The sequence below is a fragment of the Ochotona princeps genome, chromosome X, assembly GCF_030435755.1.
Source record: "Ochotona princeps isolate mOchPri1 chromosome X, mOchPri1.hap1, whole genome shotgun sequence".
NCBI classification, from domain to species: domain Eukaryota; kingdom Metazoa; phylum Chordata; class Mammalia; order Lagomorpha; family Ochotonidae; genus Ochotona; species Ochotona princeps.
In genome coordinates this window covers 90875736-90896338 of record NC_080865.1, presented here as the reverse complement: position 1 = coordinate 90896338, position 20603 = coordinate 90875736, and the positions used below count along the sequence as shown (strand labels likewise).

Below are 20603 nucleotides of genomic sequence, written 5' to 3'. Positions count from 1 at the left end.
GACAAATGAAAGTTCTGAATATGCAGCACCTGTAATTACTTTGTTTCAGATTTTAGTGGTTATGTGGCTGTTGTGCATCTCATATTTTGCATAAGTGGGAGCACCTGTACATTTTAAGCATATTTTTTAGCCTTTATAATACATTTTGGCCTTGTTTGCAAAATTAACACTTAAAAATCTATTTTCCCTTTGAAAAGGCGCCAGAAGCACAGGCAGTCAAAGCCAAAATGAACAAACGGGACTACATCAAACTAAAAAGCTTCTGTACAGCAAAGGAAACAATTAACAAAGTGAAGAAACAACCAACAGAATGGGGGGAAATCTTTGCACACTACACAAGTAATAGGGGACTGATATCTAGGATTTACAAAGAGCTTCAGAAACCCAGGGACAGTAAACAAAACAAAACTGTGAAAAAATGGGCACAGGAAATGAACAGACATGTTTCAAAAGAACAGATTCAAACAGCTAACAGACTTATGAAAAGATACTCGGGCTCCTTAGCCATCAGAGAGATACAAATGAAAACCACACTGAGGTACTACCTAACTCTTGTGAGACTGGCCTACATTCAGAACTCTATTAACATCTGCTGGAGTGGATGTGGGGAGAAAGGCACCCTCCTTCACTGCTGGTGGGAGTGTAGGCTAGTACAACCACTGTGGAAATCAGTATGGAGAGTGCTTGGAAAATTGCAAATAAACCTGCCATATGACCCAGCTAACCTGTTCCTAGGAATACATCCAAAGGAAGTGAAAACTGCATATGAGAAGGGGATCTGTAATCCTTTATTTACAGCAGCACAATCTACAATAGTAAAGACATGGAAACAATCCAGATGCCTGTCCAAAGAGGAGTTAAAGAAACAGTGGTACATCTACTCCATGGAATATTACTGAGCCATTAAAAAGAATGAAATTATACCATTTGCAACCAGATGGTCCCAACTACAGACCATTATGCTCAGTGAAATAAGTCAATCCCAAAAGGACAAATACCCTGTGTTCTCTCTAATATAAGGAAACCATCATGCAAATTATAAGGTCGATAACCCTTTCCATACTGTTTTTGCTGCATTCCATGTGTTTTTGATGTTTTTTTATTTCATTTTCCTTTCTTCCAAATACTTTCTTTTCTCTTATTGAATTCATTGCTGGCTCATGGGTTGCATGGTGGCATCATTTTACCCAAGAGGCTTTTGTGTTTTCTTTTTGTCACGCTTGAGTTAGTTATTCACTGGCACATTTTTCCGACTCCATGGTGCTGTATTTTTTCCCTCTTTTTGTTTTTGTTTTAACTTCATACCTGTTGTTGACTTTTTCTCATGGCTTCTCATTTAAGGGACTGTACAGTGATGGCGTAATAGAGACTACTATATCCAAATGTGAAGACACAACGTAACGTGCATCCGTACTTTCAAATCAAAGATGGACTCCCAGTGAAACTGTTAGACATATCTAGACAATGGGATGCTGGACTGTCTGACATTGTACCAGCAATGTCGGGACACACTTAAGTAATAGACTGATGGAATTATGACTCCTTATGAAGGACTATACTATTGTGATAATATGGGGAAAATCAGTCAGGGGTGGGAATTTGGGCTGCAGGGAATTCCAGGCCTGCGGAATTGTACCATAAACTTCAAAATTAAAAATAAATTTTAAAGAATCAATTGTAGGGCACTTAAGTCACTTGCAATGGTTTGTTTTTCTAATTAGTGCTGAAATGACTTCCCCTCCTAAGAAACCTGGGAAAGATCTTCAGGGTGAGTGTGACACTTGGCCTTCTGAAGTGAATGAAATTGACCCGGCAGGACTGTGTCTTGAGGGGAGGGCTAAGTTTCACTATGTAGAGAAACAAAGAACTCTCTCCAAACCTTGACCAACAGTCAGAGATGATCAGGTTTACCAACAGGTGGGACAACTTCAAAAAGAACTCGTTGTTTTTTGACACTTTAGTAATAGAGAGGAGGCCGGTTACCATTACTTAGCGTCGGCTGGATCAGAAGAGGAATGTCCAAACTTGGGGCTGCTGGGGGCTATGGATTCCAGCAGACAGTCTGGAGACAGTGAGGCAGGGAGATGAGCAGCCAAGCTCCAAATCAGGCAACAGCACGTGTGGATGGAGTGCTGACCTATGGGGAGACGACAAGCTCTTCCAGCAGAGGGCAGCGTCTCAAATATCCGGCAGCCCCGGGGCCAGCTGGAGCCAGAGCTGGGGACTCCGCGGGAGAGAAGGCACTAGCTGGAGACCGGGAGAGACTCAACTACACAGCCCCTGAATACTGTAAGTGACACCACCACCACGGGGCTATTCTCAGGGAGGGACAGTGGGATCTCGCACTGCTGTGATTCGCCTGTCTTCTCAGTTCTAACAGCTGGTTTGCACAATAAATCTCTTTTGATAAAGTTTGGTCATTTGGGGTTTCTAAGAAGGGAGTCACTTTAACCTGCCTGCCCAGTGAGTTTCTGGGTGTATGCTTTAATCGAAAAATTCGTGACGTGCCTAAAATGTAGCATAGCATCCTGGCCATGCGGCCCTGCGGCTCTGACACAAAACTTCACAAATAGAAAGTTAGCAAAAGGAAAGATAGGTAACAACTGTATGAAAAAGCAGAAACAGAAAATTTTTAAGAGAACTAACATTTGTCTTAAAGACCTCAATGATGACCAACGGTAGCATTTAAAACCAAACTTGAACTTGGAAGAGACAACATGAGATTAATAGAAATTACTATGCAGGTGTAACCATTTTCCATAAACTAGTCACCATTCGCTTTTTTACTGTGTATGGTTGAAATCAAACAGAGTACTATTAACTTTGTAACGGTGTTTTCTAGCTTTGTGATTTTTTTTTTGTAAGCAGTGACTTTGGTATTTGCTAATGGAGTCAAAGCAGATTTGCGAGATGATAAAATAATGTGTATGTTTAACGATCACATTGACTGCCCAAACACCACATACAAAACCAGAGGCACAGCAAGGTCTAGGGATATCTTGCATGCATTTCTCAGAAGAATATCAAATGGAAGCAATACCAGCAAAGAAAATAAAGTCCTGGCCGATTTTATTCTCCCTGCAACTTGTAGTGCTGGGATGTGTGGCGTTCTCTCCCGGTCCTTAGATTGCTAGCTGGTCGGCCTGCCCGGGCCAAGGAGCTGATCAGGTCCTCGGGCCCAGCTGCAGGAGGCCAGGCCGAGCCAGAGCAGCTTCAACGGCTTTGGGGTGAGAAGGGGGAGGGAGGTACAGAGAGTCAGCAGCTGCTGCGGGCGGGAAGGGACAGACGCCAGAGGTTCTCCCAGAGGCCCTTTCCCAAGGCCAGAGCCTGGACCCGAAACCGTCCGCGGGCGGCTGGCTGGCTCAGCAGGGCGCGGCCCCCCGCGCCACCCGGCTCGCCCCGAAGAGGTGGGACTTTCCCCACCGGAAGTGATCCCGTCCAGTCTCGGGGAACTGGGGCACCTCAGCCAGTGTGTCAGGGAAACCCTTCCGGGTGTGTGCTGGGGGGGTGGTGAGGTGGGGGGTGGGTGAGGAAAAAAAAAAGAGGTGGAATCGGCTGGTGTCCCTGCGGCCACCGCCGCCACCAGCGCCGGACGGCCCCCGCCCCTTTCCCCTCGGCGAGCAGCAGCGCTTGGGCGGCGGTGACACACACGAGCCAGCGGGTGGTCATGGCCTTGGAGTGACAGAGCCTCCCGGGCGGCTGGGCGGGTGCGGACGGCCGGGTAAGCGGCGGCGGTGGCGGCGGCAGCCTGGTGAGGGTGGCCAAGTTGGGGGAAGGAGCAGCCCGGGACCGCTGCTTGGGGTGAGGGTCAGGCGGCTAATGCGTATTTTTCTCCCCCCATCACAGGCCGGACGACTCTCGCTGGAGCCGGGACCCAGAGATTCGCCCGGGCAGCAGTGACGGGTGCGGAGCCCGCAGGCCTGGGCTGGCTCGCCAGCGGCGCTAGCAGGAAGCGGGGACCCTGGGCCCCTTTGTGTGAAGGCTGTCGGGCTCCAAGGACAACCGCCTGCCTTGCCGCGGCCCCCACCCCTTCCCTTCTAGGGGTGCGCTGATTCTCCCCACCCTCGATCGCCCTCTCCCTGACTCGCCCTCCTCCCCACGCCCCCTGCCTGGGCTTCACTTCCTATAGGAAGGGCATTACCATCCCATCCCCACCCACCCCCGACACTTAGCTCTTTCCCCTCCCCCTCCTGTAACTTCCTCTTCTTCCCCGCTTGGGCCCTTGGCTCCTCTGCACTCTCCTCCCCAGTTCGCAGATTTCCGCCCACCTTCCGCCTAGCCGCGCCGCAGCTAGCGGAGTGTTGTTCCCCCCCCCTCGGGTTGGAGTTGGTGTAGGTGAGCCTCATGAGGGAATACAAGGTAGTGGTGTTAGGGAGCGGAGGGGTTGGCAAATCTGCCCTGACCGTGCAGTTTGTCACTGGGACTTTCATTGAGAAATATGACCCCACCATTGAAGATTTCTACCGCAAAGAGATCGAAGTGGACTGTTCGCCCTCTGTGCTGGAAATTCTGGACACCGCAGGAACTGAGCAGTTTGCCTCCATGAGAGACCTCTACATCAAAAACGGCCAAGGCTTCATCCTGGTGTATAGTCTGGTTAATCAACAGTCTTTTCAGGTAATCAACCCAAGTCTTGTGCATTTGTTGGAAGGGGGTGTGGTAATCGTGTCTTCCCCTCCGCGTAGTGTGAACCGCGCCTTGCTGACCGTCTTTGGCTTTTGAAAGTTAGACATGGCGCATTTTTGAGGTGACTCTTGGCGTGGCAAAGTGTCAGGTTGTTTCTGGAAAGAGAGAGAGGGAGGGAGGGAGGGAGGGAGGGAGAGACAGAGAATGAGAAAGCACGAGAAAACTGAAGCTTGCACGAATATTTTTGAGTTATTTATTTATTTTTAAGTCAAAGCAAAGCCAGAGAGAGACAAGGGGCTGCTGGGCCGACTTTAGCCCTGGAATATAACCATTCCAGAGTTTCCTGTTCAATTGCACAAGTATTGATTAACCCATTCAGCACAAACAACCCTTAACAGATAATCTTGAGCAAATAAAGGGCTTGGAAAGGAAAGGGCTGTGGAGCCCATTATCCAGCGCACAGATAACTCAGCTGAGTGTGCTCTCAGCTGCGGCCTGTCGGGTGGCCCATGCGTGCCTCCGGCGCTGTGCCACCGGCTCTGTTATAGCCCGAGGACTCAGCTGAATTTGTAAATCCGACTAAGGCTACCGGAAGAACCCTGGCACTCCCTTATAGGCAATTTTGACTTGGCGGTATGCAATATAAAGGCCAGTTGCTAACTGAAAAGTAGAGTTCCTACAAGTAACTGCACTGCATCCCCCACCCACCACACCACCATCACAAATGAATTCTGTTTGGTTACAGTGCTACCTTGGGTGTTGTCCAGTTTCTTAGGAAAACTCTGCCTCGTCCTTCCCTGGGAGACAGACTGAAGGTTTAGCGTTATTTTAAGAGATGCACTAAATGTTGCTATTTATTCCTTGAGAGTAAATAACCTCATATTGACCCATTATATTGACCTCCATTGATTTAGGAAATGGGTATTATTTTTTCTGCATTTAAAGGTATGCATTTAATGTTGCTTACTTAAGAGACCTTAAGTGCTTTAGCCAATCCAATGTACTAATTCCAGTTTCTTTAGTACTTTAAAGTACTAAGGGGAACTTTTCCAGGAACCTGATACAGCCACTTCAGAAAATTATTATTTTTTAAGATAAGAAGTTCTGGGGAAGTGAATCAAAACTATTGGGACCAAGGGAAAGTTCAATTTCTGTAGCCTTAAGTTCCAAAGCGATACTATTAGCAAAGTTTCTTCCCCAGAAAGTACTGAAGTGAGAGGTAAGTATTTCACACGTGTTTTGTTTTTAAGATCCTCCAGAGGTTTTGTTATCTGCTCAGCTGACTCTCTCGAGACTGGGAGTCTTTTCAAGGGTGTCTCCCAAGATTCCCGTTAAATCCGTTTCTGTTACAGACATAAACAGGGAGTGGAAAAAACTGCCATGACTTCAACAGAGACTTCAACTCCTTGGAGCCCAAATGCCAGAGGTTGGGACTCAGCTGAGCTTTGGGTTACCATAATAACACCGGAAAGATTGAACTGGTGAAACATGGTCTAATCAAACTGTGGCAAGCAGCAAGTAACTGTAAATTTTGAGTTGACTAGAATTATGCAAATTAATCACATTTGATATTTACGGCATCTCTTTTCGGGTTGTAAGACATCTTAAAATCCTTAATGCTAGGTAGGATTAAATCTCTATTGTTGTTTTAAAGCAATGTTTTTCCCTCCCTCAAATTGATGTTACTGGAAAATTGTGAAAGTTCTTATCTTTTGTAATGCATTATAGTTACTTAGGAAATAATTAATACACGTAGAAGGGAAAAAAATCCAGTGTTAAATACCAACATAGGGAAAGAAAGCCTTTTTCCCGCCTGCCTGACTCACCTGGCATCTAGTATATGAAGGGCATTTTCAAGTGTTCTGTTTTATTGGAAGACAAGTGCAAATGATCACTTTAAAATGAAATATTTAAGTGTCTTAATCTTTTTTTCAAACTCTCGTCTTTTGGGCATTATAAAGTGTTTTAGTTGTTCCCTGAACAATTTCTCTCCAGTTTTCTTGCTAACCGGCCAGGAATGCTGCAATCCTGGACTAGGATAACAGGTGTTACAAGAAGCAGTGACAAGCAGACAGGTTTAGGAACATGGCCAAACAACTTTGTGTGTGAGCAGATTAAGCACATTTGGGAGCTTTTCTTCATTACTGTATTTTTGTTTGGGCTGGTAGAGAACTTATTGAGTGGAAATTATTTAGGTCCTCCTTCAGTGAACACAGTAACAATGTTTTCTCCATTTAAGTATGTGGTTTTATTTTGGATGTAGCTTTATATACTCACCATGGGCTGACTTTTCTGTTGTTGATATTGCAGTTCTGCTATTACACAAATAAATTCTTTTCCTTTTCGCTGTGATTGTTCAAATAGGATATCAAGCCAATGAGAGATCAGATTGTCAGAGTGAAGAGATATGAAAAAGTCCCACTAATCCTAGTAGGAAATAAAGTGGATCTGGAACCAGAACGAGAGGTTATGTCTTCAGAAGGCAGAGCTCTTGCTCAAGAATGGGGATGCCCTTTCATGGAGACATCGGCAAAAAGTAAATCAATGGTGGATGAACTTTTTGCTGAGATCGTCAGACAAATGAACTATTCGTCCCTGCCTGAGAAGCAAGATCAGTGTTGTACAACCTGCGTTGTCCAGTAAAAAAAGATAACCTCAATCATGGCCATACCGAGCAGGTTAGTTGTTGACGGGAATGTTTTGTTGTTGTTTTTTTTTTTTTTGAACAACTATAGCAAGAAGCTGATTAATATAAATAACACACATGGCACAATCTTACATTTGTCTTTATTGTAAAATGACATCTCTCCAAGCACAAAATTGTATCAATACAGGAAGCTTAAAAAATATAGATAAACCAAACAAAGATAAGCAATTGCCTGTATTCCAATCACCAAGCTTTATGGATTTTTAAGTGACTTTACTATCCTTCCCTATTGACATTTCTTTGGATTGAGTCAAATCACAATACGCTTTTTCCCCCTTTGGCTGGTGTATCTTCTGAACTGCACTGGAGAGCCTTCAAGAAGAACTTCAGAAGACAATGAGTTCCGTGATGACTTCTGTGCTTTTATGTGCAGGCAGCAGAGTTGCTTATAATTGAAATAATCAATTTATTAATCATCTAAGTGCTTTATTTTTTTGCAGGATGATTATTTAATCACTTTGTTCTGCACTTGAGGGACTTAAGTGACCTCTGAAAATAGAAAATTATAGTACCACAGTGTATCTTGACTTAATTATGAATAGTGGTCCTAATGAGAATCTGCTTAAAACATCTGGGAGGTGTTAGAAGGTACAGTCGCCAGCACAGGAAACATTCAGTTGACTGAAGGATGAAATTAATAAACAGTAAAGAGTATTCAGAAAGGTATTCAAACATGAAATGATGCAAGGTTGGAGGAAACTAAGAGTGTTATCTTAAAAGAAATTTTAAAATACATGCATAAATTAGAAAAGACATTTTGTAAAAAGTTTTCAGTTTACTATAAGGAAGTTACAAGCAAACCTACTGGTTGGTAATATGAATTTATTCAGATAATTTATTACGTCCTGTAGAGGAAGCATTGCCGAGGTACTGGTATTATGGTTTATATTTATTGACAGTGAAAAATGTCTATTTTTAATGAGAACAACTGGTTGCAAAAGAGAGAAGTATTAGCTTCTAATCGCACACATGTTTTTCTTCAGCAACAACCAATGATTACAAGGACATACACATTTGAGGAGTTTGGGTGAAAGAATTTGTCATATTGTCTAACTGGAAATAGTGTCTAATTGAGGAATAATAATAATTTCAAAAGTTTTCAATGAAATGAGGTCTTGACAAAGTGAGGTTATGTAAAACTTAGCATTTAAAATGAGATCATTTGATTCATATCATGGTCTTTTAGTCTTGGTTGTAGTTGAGCAGGTAGTCTCACTTAGACGGTAGCCCTTAGCTAATAAACTCAGCCAACATCGTGGATGACTGAGAAACCGCAGCAGTGCCAGACAGGCCTGACGGTATCAGAGATGGAATTGAGCTTTCTGAGCCAAGGCTGACCTTGAGTCTGGGAGACAGTGTTGCAAATGGCAACAGGCATGTTAGATCGCAGTGATGATTCCTAATCAAAGGTCTGGCTTTATATGTGCTCCCTGGAGACCAGTTGAACAGTCTCTAATTTATCTTTTCAGACAAGGTCTCCTGGCAGGTAGTGTCATCTTTGAAAGATGACAACAGTGCCTTATTCAAAATGCCTCACTCATCAGCCTTTAGCATACTGGAACATAATGGAAATTCATCCATTTTCCTATGTCTAGCTGATCTGTTACTTTATAATAAAGTCACCATTCAGACTGAAGTCCAGCTTACATTTTTGGGACCATGACACTGGCAATATTGTCTTTTTAGGAAGGAACAGATGTAGTAGGTGGTTTAGTTCGCAGAAGCAAGGTTCAAGTTTGAACAGGTTGTGTGTAGTGATAACATCTTTACCATCGTACTCTGTTTCTGCTAGCTGACACTTTTAACTGGGCAGATGAATAAGAATGTGTACTTGGCTTTAGTTTTATCATCTTTGTATAAAAATGTATCCTACTCCCACAGAATTTCTGAATTTTGTTTTCACTATTAACCTAGATAGCTAAAGAGGGTAAACAGAGTAAAATTAGTCACAGCCAAAATTGCAAAGGCACAACTTCTTTTTATTACAATTAATTTGAGAGACAGAAGGCACACCCAAAAGTAAGAGAAAGCAAGAGACAGTGAGAGAGCTTCTATCTGATAGCGAACTCGCCAGATGTTCTGTGAGAGCCCCAAACCAGAAGTCAAGGACTAAAGCCAAGTCTCCCAAGTGAGTGGCTGGGGTAATGACTTAAGCCATCACCTCTGCCTTGCAGAGTCTTGCATTGCCACAATCAGATTGCCCAATGTGGAATGCAGGCCAAACATTCTTCCCAAATGGACACTTGCTAATGATATTTCAGAAGCTTTTTATTCCAAGTTTATTTCCTTTGCTTGTGATCAAATTATTTTTAATCCATTTGGTTACCTGCAGAGTACGTGCATTTTTTTTTCTTATCAGAAGCCTGCTATGTGCATTTCTGTTGATGAATATGTTAGAAATTAGAAATGAATAACTACAGATATTCTTGTTTATAGTAAGTTTTGTTGCAATTTTAGTGTATGTGTTGCCCAACCAAGCATTTATAGTAAGTTTTATCATCAAGTGCTTTGTGTTGTTTTTGCTTTTTGTTAAGTATAATGCACAAATCAAAATGCAGGCTGTAAGATAGAAGAACTAATCAGCTTACTTTCTGAAAATACTGAATGAACTCTGATCATATTCTCTTAGAACTAAATACACTGTGGGGGGGGGGAGGGGCGGGGAAGCTGATATGAAGCAATAGTCAACTGATGTGAATGGGAATGTGTAAACTGAGGCTAGTCAAGTTTCTGGTTGCCCCCACCAAAGGTGATGGCTTCTGGATCCTGTAGTGTGAGTCTTGGAGCTCTGAAGTCTGTCAGTCCTACATCGACACTGACGATCAAGCTTTACCAAGTAGAGGTGATTTAGGAAATATTTATCCTTAATATTTGCTAGTACCTTATCCAAGAAGGAATAATAGAACTTAAACAAGCAACACTGTGATTATTATTGTTATTTTGTTGCTTTTAACTGAGAGGAAAATTATATTAATGCTCCAAGAAATGGCTCTGGATAATTCTTCCTGTTTCTTGACACCCTTTGATTTGGCTCAGCAGTCTCTTAATGAACACCTGTGCTTTTGCATGGATCCCAGGATGGTTTCCTCACCTTGCCGCGATCACTGGCAGACATGTTAGAGTAAATTTGGAAACATGGCCAGATTCTATACAGGTTGGTCTCATCCTTGGTGGCCCTGAGGTAGCTGCCATCAGTGCTTTGCAGGACTTGCTTTACCATGTGGCAGCAGCAGAAGAGCAACCCAGGCCAATGTTGTCCATCTATTTTGTTTTTACTCATGACCTTGCCACTCCTCTGTATTGGTGTAAAGAACTGACAATTTCCCATTTTAGTATACCACTGTTGACAAGTGTGGATGTTATATGAATAATCTCATCACAGTGTTAAAGAAAGAAATCGGCATTCAATGCGCATTCAGGACAAGAAGAGCCTCCTCCCTCCAGTTAGAGTTTCTCAGCATTTCCACTTCTGCTTGGGGTTGTCATATCTAGCAGCATTCCTGGCTTGTACAGTAATACTGGATGCTGGTGGCAGTCCCCCAGCCTGCCCAGTTGAGACAGATGAATATATCCCTGGAAACTGTCAGATAGCCCCTGGAGAGGGAGGAGAGTAGAGTCTCCCAGTGGAGCATCACTGAAGTAGACAAGTTGAAGGAGCAGCAATATTTGAGTCAGGCCTTGCCGACTGGGTAGGATTTGAGGGGATGGATGAGGCGGTAGGAATGATTTCAAAGCACAAAGAATGGCCACAAGTAGCATAAGAATGTCTTCAGATCTGCTGGCTCCTTCAAAGGAAGCGGGCAAGTGCAGTAACGCTTTCCCTTAAATGTGACAGGTTGGTCTATGTTTTGGGCAAATAGAAATTTGTAATGATGATTTTTCCATGTGCTGGGCCAATCTTATGAAAAAATAATAATAATAAAGTCAGGGAAGGGGAGGTTTTCTTTAGGACTTCCTAAATGTCTCTTGGAGATTCTATACCATTTTTCTCAGTGTATCCTGGAACGGGTTTTCCCAACTGGAATAAATCGCACAAATGAGTACCAACACCATGAAGCAAACAGAAAGAACAAAGATCATGATTTATGTCAGCCTCAGTTCTTTATTTATGTGAGCCTGAAGGAAAAGGGGGATTCTTGACTCAAGACTAGCAGATCATTTCCCAGGGCAGCAGAATGCCTGCGGTGTTAGCAAAGGCTCCTGGAAGGCTGGACCATCTGTGGGTGGGACTGAGCTACTTCTGAATATAGTGGAATTGATTAGCATTTTCAGCCGCTTTTTAAGTAAGTAAAAAATGTAGAATCAGAATTGCTTCCAATCCTATTTGGGGGGGCAGATAACAATGCTGGATTTGAGCAAATATGAAAAGAATATCTTCAGTCACTTTGTATAGGTTGAAATGCTGGCATTTTCATATCCAAGTGAAATGTTAGTCATATCAATAAAACTAGGGTGCAATTCTGTTGCAGAAGTTACAGTTTGATTAGGTACTGCTTTTCTTCTCCTGCCCTGACTTTCTGTGTCATCTGGAGTAGAGAGAATGGCTTATCTGTCATCTAGCTCATTTGGTGAGCTGAAGTAAAGAAGAAGGCTTGGGTGGAGGGTCAAGTATGTTTTGGAATAGTGTGCACCATATTGGACCTGGGGTCCATGCCAGCACAGCGTATCTTTGCCCTTTCTGGCACCCCTAATTCTCCTGGAGCTTCTTTGGCCCCATGGGGGCTGTGAGATGTGCTCTGGGTGTGGAGGTGTGTGGTGATTAGAATGACTCTTTGTGTATCTGTTCCTTCTTTAATTGCTTCCTTTTAACCTCAACATTAGGCTTTTATTGAAGAATGAAATGCATATGACACATGCAGATTCACTCCATTACCTCTCTGGCTTAGAGTGACCCATCAGTAGAATTATGAAAAACTTGCCTCATAGACTTGGAATATTGCCACCAGGGTAGTGTCCTAGCCCTACCACAGGAAAGATCATTCTTGCAGGATTGCCTCCTCCTGGGTTTCTGCAGTTCGCAAGATAATGTCCTTGAGAAAAACTGAAGTCCTATTGGGAAAAATGCATCCAATCAAAAGCTGACTCCTGGAGTCCTTTACTAGCCACCGTGTTAGAGCAATCGCATTTCCAAAATGTGCTTTATAAAGTGAGGAGAATTGTATCCTCCCTGCCCCAAGTCATAGCCAGGAGCTGGAATCAACTCACTGGGCTTGCAGTGCTGTAGATTTCCACTCTTGAGATTTCAGAATTGGATTCATCGTATTCAAATTTTTGGAGCTTTCAGGTCTGACACATGAGAAAAATAATCCATTCCCTAACACTGAGTTCATCATTAAACGTTAAGCATGCATGCTGTCCCTTTAAGGAATCTGTCACAGGGTCAGCTTTTGCGGGTCAGCTTTTGCGGGTGAATGACAGTGAGCACTTTTAATGACATAATTTTCCTGCACCCCCAGTCAGCTTTGTGAGTGTAACACAGATTAGAGAAATGAAGCAAGATATTAAAAACTTAACCTCTGTCATCAGAATTCCAGCATGGTCTTCTGATAATGCAATTAATATTTAGGTATGAAAATGCCAAGTCAAGAAAAGAATGAAGAGAAGTTTATTTAAAAATAAGTCTTGGCATAAATCATCAGAATATTATGTAGCTAAAACGCAGGGGCGGGCGATGGGAGCGGTTATGATTGCACATATGCTGCAAAGGAGAGAAAGGATGCTAGGAAATGCCGCTCTTGTGGATAAGAAGTCCAGTTACGCTGGAAATATATGAACTGCTAGGCCGTCCCAGAGCCCATGCATTCTGCCCCGAGAAGTGATATGCTCGTTTTGAGTTGGAAACCTCCCTTTTTCTTCAGGCTGACGTAAAAAATAATCAGTGCTGTGCTTGGTAACCATGTGTGCCAGTTTACCCCGCTTGGGGGACCCTGATTTCCTAAGCACAAGGTTGGATTTGCCCTGTGTTTTGTAGTCTCCCATAATACCCATAATACCTCATTAGAGAAATGTAAATGTCTGATGAGGAGAAGGTGTTCCAACTCTAAAGCAGACCTTTGCCATGCATCTTGATGTGGTATCCTAGGAGTGATGGAGTGCTCATTTCATCAGGAGCTGGGATGTTTCTCAAAATGACGGAGTGTGTTAGAACACTGTCAGTGCTGCCGTCACTGTGCAGCCAGAACATTTACATATTGCTGTGAAATTCTGATCTGAGACTGTCCTTTTTGCTTCATACAAACTCCTGCTTTGGGGTTAATTGCTACCAAGAATTATAATATAGTAGTATTTTGAAAAGTAGCCCAGCATTAATGCTGAATGCCTGGTGTTGATATTGCTTAGTGTGACTCAGAATACATATCCCTTAGTTTCATTGGAGTGTTGTGATCCAGGGGTGTGTGGATGGACAAATTTAAACCAAGTTTTGGGAAAGTAGAAAGTGATCAATTTGTCCGTTTTTACTTATGTAGACTAATAAGCTAATAAATGGGTTTGTATCCTTGCTTATTCTGGCTATTAAAAAAAACACAGCTAACTACATTTTCAATTGGATTTCAGAGGATGAAGTCTATGAAAGCATTCAATATTTAATTCATAAGAATAGCTTAAACTCTTGAGCTATTTATACATTTTGAAATGTCGATCAAAGTTGAAATTTACAAGTTTAGATGAATCGAGGGAAGTGTAGTCTGAATTACTGGAAAATCTTTGTGATGAAATACATGTATAATGAAGTGTGGTTGTGTCTCCAGTAGATGTAGTGATTCAAACTAAGCTAAAAAGAAGCCCAGGTCCTTAGTTTGGACGTAATAGCCAGGTCCTGGTCTGTTACACAGTTGTCACACATTTGGGAAAGGAACAGTGCTTGACTCAGGTGTTGCTGTTGATACTTGCACATGCTGCACGATGTGATGTTCACAGTCCTGGGACGGGGAGGAGGTTATCCCTACTTTTATAATTAGGAAGCTAAACTTGCCCAAACTTAAATGACCAGTGCCCTCATTAACAAAAAGTCCAAATTTCAGCTGAAAAAGGAAATGTTTCTGTGATAGATTCTAAAGAGACTGAGAGTTTTGTTCTATTGTCTCTGGTGTGATTAGGGGTAGAACTTCAGTAAGAATGAGAGCTACATTAAGTTCAACATTTATGAAATAGCTGCCAGAGGCTTCTCTCAGGCTCTTTGAATACTGTCAAATGACATGCATGAAAATTGTACCAATGTAAATGCTGGCAGAGCCCTTAAATGGTCTGACTCTGGCATTGCTTGCCTTTCATTCCTAGTTTCTGTTCTGTTATTTCTAGTGTTCTGGTGCACTATTTTATTGTGCGCATTAATGTGCAGTTCCATTCTCCCTAGAAGCTAGTTGGTGATTCAGCACAGCCGAAGAGTGCTGCGGCTCTCCAGGTGACTAGGTGCAAGGGCAGCCATCTCTGAGCTGCGGGAAGAGGCTGGCAGAGCCCCCTGACAGCACGAGTTCCTGGGGGCGGACTGCTGCTGCCACCTAGGTGCATGGTATCCAAGCCAGCATCGAGTCATACTGTCTTATTTGAAAAGTACTGAAACACTCGCTTTTGGAAAAGTCTAGCATACTGTCAAGTTAACTTATAATTTTGAAGTGGTCAGGTTCCAAGTAGAATCAGCATTTGCCACAACTTTTACACTGTAAGATCAATTAGAGTATGGACATTGGCCACATTGTATAACACAGGTATACAGTGAGATCATATCATGAAAATAGAGTAGTTTCGAACACACGTTCTGTCCAGTGCATCGTTGCTACGTTCCTAATCTCTACTGACTTGTTAGGACCACAGCAGATGACTTTTTGTGTGTGTGTGGTGGGGGTAGGGTATTTAAACTGATGGGGAATACAGTGACATTCCAGGTTGAGATTGTGGTGCATGTTTGTACTTGCAGATCCATTGTCAATGCTAGCTTCTAAAACTGTTGTTTCTGCATTTGGTGACTTTTTAAAATCTTCATTGCAGATAAAACTCAGAGGAAATTTGCACAGATGCTGCTTTGGAGAACTTTACAACCTGGGTTGCAGAACTGAGCCTTGGTAAACCTGTCTCTATTACAGCATGTTGCCATACATCGAATTAAGTGCATAAGGTCTTTGGCCGTCAAGATCCAATGACCTTCAACAGGAATGCTTAGCACGTTTACCATATGTTTCAAAATCTGTTCTTTATCAGTCCTTTTATAGCTTTCTAAGTTCTTATTGATGGCTAATATGCAAGGGTTAATTTTTAATATTTTCATTGATTTCTTTAATCAGTTTCTCAACGTATATTTATTACTCAAAACTCAGTATTACCTACTCAATGCCTTTTTAAAGAAAGTTATAATGGAGAAAAAATTGAGCCTTAAACAAATGGTTACTTCTGTATATTACCTCGTACCAGTGCTTCATTCTATTTGTAAAATCTTTCTCCTTTAAATGGTCGGTTAATACTTTGAGACTTTGTTTACATGTGGCAGTGTTGTAAAAAGAAACTAAAGATCACATTGTATCTATATGGATGGAGTATCCCTTTTCTTCAAGTGGGGCTTGTGATGTGTTTTTGTACTTAACATGTTCCGTATTTGAAATTGACTATAGAGCATTTAGTTGAACAGTTAAGTGTTCAATTCCATTAGGTTTTCACATGTGTTAATCTCATTTACAGCATCCAGTTGCAGCAGTAACATTTTCCTTTCTGTGAAGTTCTAAATTTAGTTATGACCTACTTAGCAATGCCTTTGAAAAGGGATATTGTATCCATGGTAAATTAATTGTATACCTAAACAGAGGTAGCTCAGCTTTGCCTGTCAGGCTTGTAAGTGACATCCAGTAGACTTCTGCACATGTAAAATTGATTCGAATAAAATCATGTACACTTTCTAGCTCTTAATATTTTGTCTTTCTGAATAATAGTTTAAAGCAATATTTGTTAAAGTTTTCTTGCACTATCACAATTGCTTTTTTAGTTATTTTCTCCAGAAGCATGTTCGTAGTAGAGACAAAATCTGTGTAACAGGAGGGAGAATAGCACCAAGTCTCTGGGCTAATATATTTTATTTTTGCAAATGTGCTTTCTAATAGCCATTGCCTTCCATGTTGTTTACCTAATCAGCACATTTTGTCTGAATACTTGAACATTTTAACCGTAACACAGGTATAGAAACAGAAAAGAAATTTATAAAGAGGAATCTTTGGTTCAGTTTTAACATCATGACAACAAGCGCTTTTCCTAGCAATGATTTTTAAATGGTGTCAGCTTGACAGTATTTTGTTCCTTGGCTTTTATTTGGTTTTAGTCGTGTGCTTTTAATTTGCAGAAGTTAGTAACTGCAGCTCACTTACTGCACCAAAGTTCTCGATTTTAGGAGCCCAGCTTTAGTCATTTGAACATGCTTCTAAATAAAATAAAACAACAAACCAAAACCATGCTTTTGATCTATAATAATAGCTCAATAGTGTTGTCAAGGAAAGCCCTAATATATGCAGTGATGGTTTACGGAAGGGTGTGGCAATTTTAAATTTCTATTGTGTGTGATGTTCAAATAAAGTGATATCTACATTCATGTGATTTATTGGTCAGCATGACCATTAATTATTGAGTAGAAATTGATTAAACTTTGATTTCCTTTTTTAAAATCGTGTTGCATTTGATTCCTGATCAGATTCCCACATCATAAACTGTTGATCTGAAATTTTGAATTTTATGGTGAAATTGTAAGGGTGAGGCAATTGAAACATTGTGCTTTGTTTATAAACTGCTTGAAATGAAATCTGTAATTTAAGTTTGCACCTTAATACCAAACTTAAAACCAAACACTCATTTCAAAGTAGGTTAAGTAATTATGGTTCATCTTGATTAGCTTTGTCAAAATCTAAAGGAATCAAATAATTCATGATTAAATTTTCTGCAGCTTGCTTTTGCAATGTTTCTTTCCAATGGATCTCCCTCTTCTCCCTCCCTTTCCCTCTCCCCCTCCCTCTATGACTCCCTCTCGCCCTCTCCTCCATGTCTGTCTCTCTCTCTTTCTCCTTCTTGTCCTTCACCCCTCAAATACAGTGTTCATCGTCATTGACCTCAGCAGCAAATTTAACTTGAATTTATCTAGGATCACAGGAATCAGGGGAAAGTGATTTTAATGATGGTTTCTCCAGCACATTTTAAGAAAAGGGACCAAAAGTTATTTTAGCTTCCTCAATAGATTGCATGTTGCTTATTAGGATAATAAATTAAATATTAAATGCAATATATGTCTTGTCTTTACTATGGCATCTGTTTAGGAGTTGTTCAAATCACTGCAGTAGGGCTCTGCAAATAAAATCATGTAACCTATTATCCTGGATCTAATGTACTGTATCTTTATCAGTGAAAAGTAAAATCTCAAATAATAAGTACAAACATTGAACAATTACCTATAAAGATTTGTAAAAGTAAAATTTTTCCAATAGATTTCATTCTTGTCATTTTGTAAGACGACCCTGCAGTCCACCTGTTTGTAACTTTTTTAATAAAATAGACATCTGTATTACTCAGGTTGGTTTTCTTATTTGGTATATTGCGTCTTGTTCTAGATCTCTAACTCAGACACCTTGTAACTGAAAGTCATTTTTGGTAAACATGATCACATACATTACATTACATATCGAGTGCTAATTCACTTGTTTCTTTAGTCACTGTTCGGGAATATGGTGGAGGTGGTTGGGGGGAGCTAAGCTATGTCCCAAAAGTAATATTTATTTACTCAGTTTGGATAACCTAAATCACAAGTTATGAGTAATGAGGAAAGAAAGAATAATGCATGTATATAACATGGCCAGGTACAGAAAGTAGACCAGCCACAAATTTGATAGCTGTGAATTGTCCATGTATAAAATCTTTCAGATAATATTAAGCAATACCATTAAATTTCAAAATACTGAGTTCAAAAAAATTAACAATTCAGTTATCACTTTATTTTATCTGGTGGAAGAGTTTTCTCTAGTCACTTTTTTATGCAAATTTAATTATTTTTATTGGAAAGGAGATTTTACAGAGGAGAGACAGATTTTTGCATCATCTAGTTCACTTCCCAAATGGCCATAATGACTGGAGCTGGGCCAGTCCAAAACCAGTAGCCAGAACCTTCTTCTGGGTCCCAAACATGGGTGCAGGAGCCCAAGGACTTGAGCTATCCTCCATGGCTTTCCCAGACCATAAGCAGGGAGTTGAATGGGAAGTGAAGCAGCCAGGACATGAACTGGTGCCAATATGGGATGTCAGTGCTGGGAGGTGGAGGATTAGCCAGTTGAATCAATTTATTGGAGCTTCTAGTCACTTTTTAATATATATATATATATTTAAAGATTTATGTATTGATTTATTGGAAAGCCAGATATACAGAGAGGAGGAGATACAGAGAGGAAGATCTTCCATCTGCTGGTTCACTCCTCAAGTGGCCGCAATGGCTGGAGCTGAGGCAATCCAAAGCCAGGAGCCAGGAACTTTCTCCAGGTCTCCCATGCGGATGCGGGGTCCCAAAGCTTTGGGTCATCCTCAACTACTTTCGCAGGCCACAAGCAGGGAGCTGGATGGGAAGTGGGGCTGCCAGGATTAGAACTGGCGCCCATATGGGATCCCGGCGTGTGCAAGGCGAGTACCTTAACCGCTACACTATCGCGTCGGTCCCATATTTATTTATTTAAAAGGAGAAAAACATAAAGAAATCTCTAATTTTCTGGTTCATTCCCCAAATGGTCACAATGGCCAGAACTGTGCTGGTCCAAAGCCAAGAGCTTCCTCCAAATCGCTCCCATGGATGCAGAGGCACTTAGCATTTGGGCTATAATATACTGCTTTCCCAGGTACATTAGCAATGAACTGGATCAAAAATGGAGCAGCTAGGACACAGATGCCCTTATGGGATGCTGGCACTGCAGGTAGAAGATTAGAACACTATGCCACGGCCCCGTCAAGCACTTATTCACTATCAAACTCTATTTTTAAAATATTAAATAGATATTTTAACCTTGCTGTGTTTCAAACTCATTCAATTCTGTGGCCTAGATTAGATACGTAAATATATATCTATGGGTGGATGGGCACATTTATACACCTGTTTTTTTATGATTTAATTTGAAAGGCAGATTTTAGAAGGAGAGGTGGATCTTCCATCCACTGGTTCACCCCAAATAGCCACAATGGCCAGAGCTGAGCTGATCAGGAGCCAGGAGTTTCTTTCCAGGCCTTCCACGAAGGTGCAGGAACCCAAACACTTGGGCCATCATCTGCTGCTTTCCCAGGCTATAAGTGTGAATCAGCTGGGACACAAACTGACATCCATATAGGATGCTCATGGTAGAGGTGGAGGATTAGCTTGTTGAGCCGCAACACCAGCCCCTATATCTGTTTCTTCATATATATAAAGTATCTGTTTTATTGCTATGAATTAATAGTCTTTGGTTCAACTGTCCTTGCAATCCAAAATCCCTTTGTTTAGGGAAGGCACTCGGGATCTCAGGGCCTTCCTTCTTTCTAATAAAAGACCTTTCATCCAGCAAGATCAATATTTTTTTCTTTAAGATTTGTTTTTTTATTGGAAGGCAGGTTTTCAGAGACAGAAAGATCTTCCATCCACCTGCTCACTCCCCAAGTGGCTGCAATGGCCAGAGCTGAGTTGAGCTGATTTGGAGCCAGGAGCTTCTTCTGGATTTCAAGGGAGCTGGATCAGAAATGGAGAAGCTGGGACTCAACAGGCAGTGGCTTAACCTGTTATGCAAGAATGCCAAGCCCCTCTTTAGCAAATATTAAGGCTGCCATTCCTTGCTTGATATTTTTTTTTTTTTTACCATTTAAGCAACAAAGGAAATGCATTTCCTCCCTCCACTTGCTCATCCTCTGTAATCCTAAATTGTCCTTGGCTTGTTTGCTTTCTGCTTTTGGTTTATAAGCTGTTTCTCAACACTCTTCCAGGAAAAATGTTTGCAATAGATCCAAGATGTGGACAAGCACACTGTGAGTAGGGTCTAGGTCCACTTCATTCTTACAGAAATCAGAGAAATGTTCATATGGAAACCCCATAATCTCTCTAATAGTCTCTCTATAGTGAGCCAGTAATTCCTCTTCACCAGGTACTTCAGATTCCTCAGCTACCCCATTCAGTCAAGCCCTCTGCCTTCTTTTGTCCCTGGCCCATTCCCTCATTGTACTTACCAACCAATGTGCACTTCATATAATTAAACTTGTACATAGTACCTCTACATTTGTCAAAACAAATAATAATTTTCTGAGT

General features: G+C 41.6%; 1 protein-coding gene across 1 annotated transcript; it reads left to right on the top strand.

The window, feature by feature from the left end:
* The first annotated feature begins 3846 nt into the window (after nt 1–3846).
* On the top strand, nt 3847–17866 carry RAP2C (RAP2C, member of RAS oncogene family). The gene is made up of 3 exons (XM_004587707.2): nt 3847–4617; nt 6991–7304; nt 15320–17866. Exons 1-2 carry the CDS (start codon nt 4345–4347, stop codon nt 7267–7269), a joined length of 552 nt encoding a protein of 183 aa, XP_004587764.1. The 5' UTR covers nt 3847–4344; the 3' UTR covers nt 7270–7304; nt 15320–17866.
* Nucleotides 17867–20603: the final 2737 nt, after the last annotated feature.

Bases quoted from the DNA above. Each gene is read 5' to 3' on its own strand.
- RAP2C (XM_004587707.2), top strand. From the start codon at position 4,345: ATGAGGGAATACAAGGTAGTGGTGTTAGGGAGCGGAGGGGTTGGCAAA. The intron at 4,618-6,990 runs GTAATCAACCCA...TTGTTCAAATAG, and splicing joins TTAATCAACAGTCTTTTCAG to GATATCAAGCCAATGAGAGA.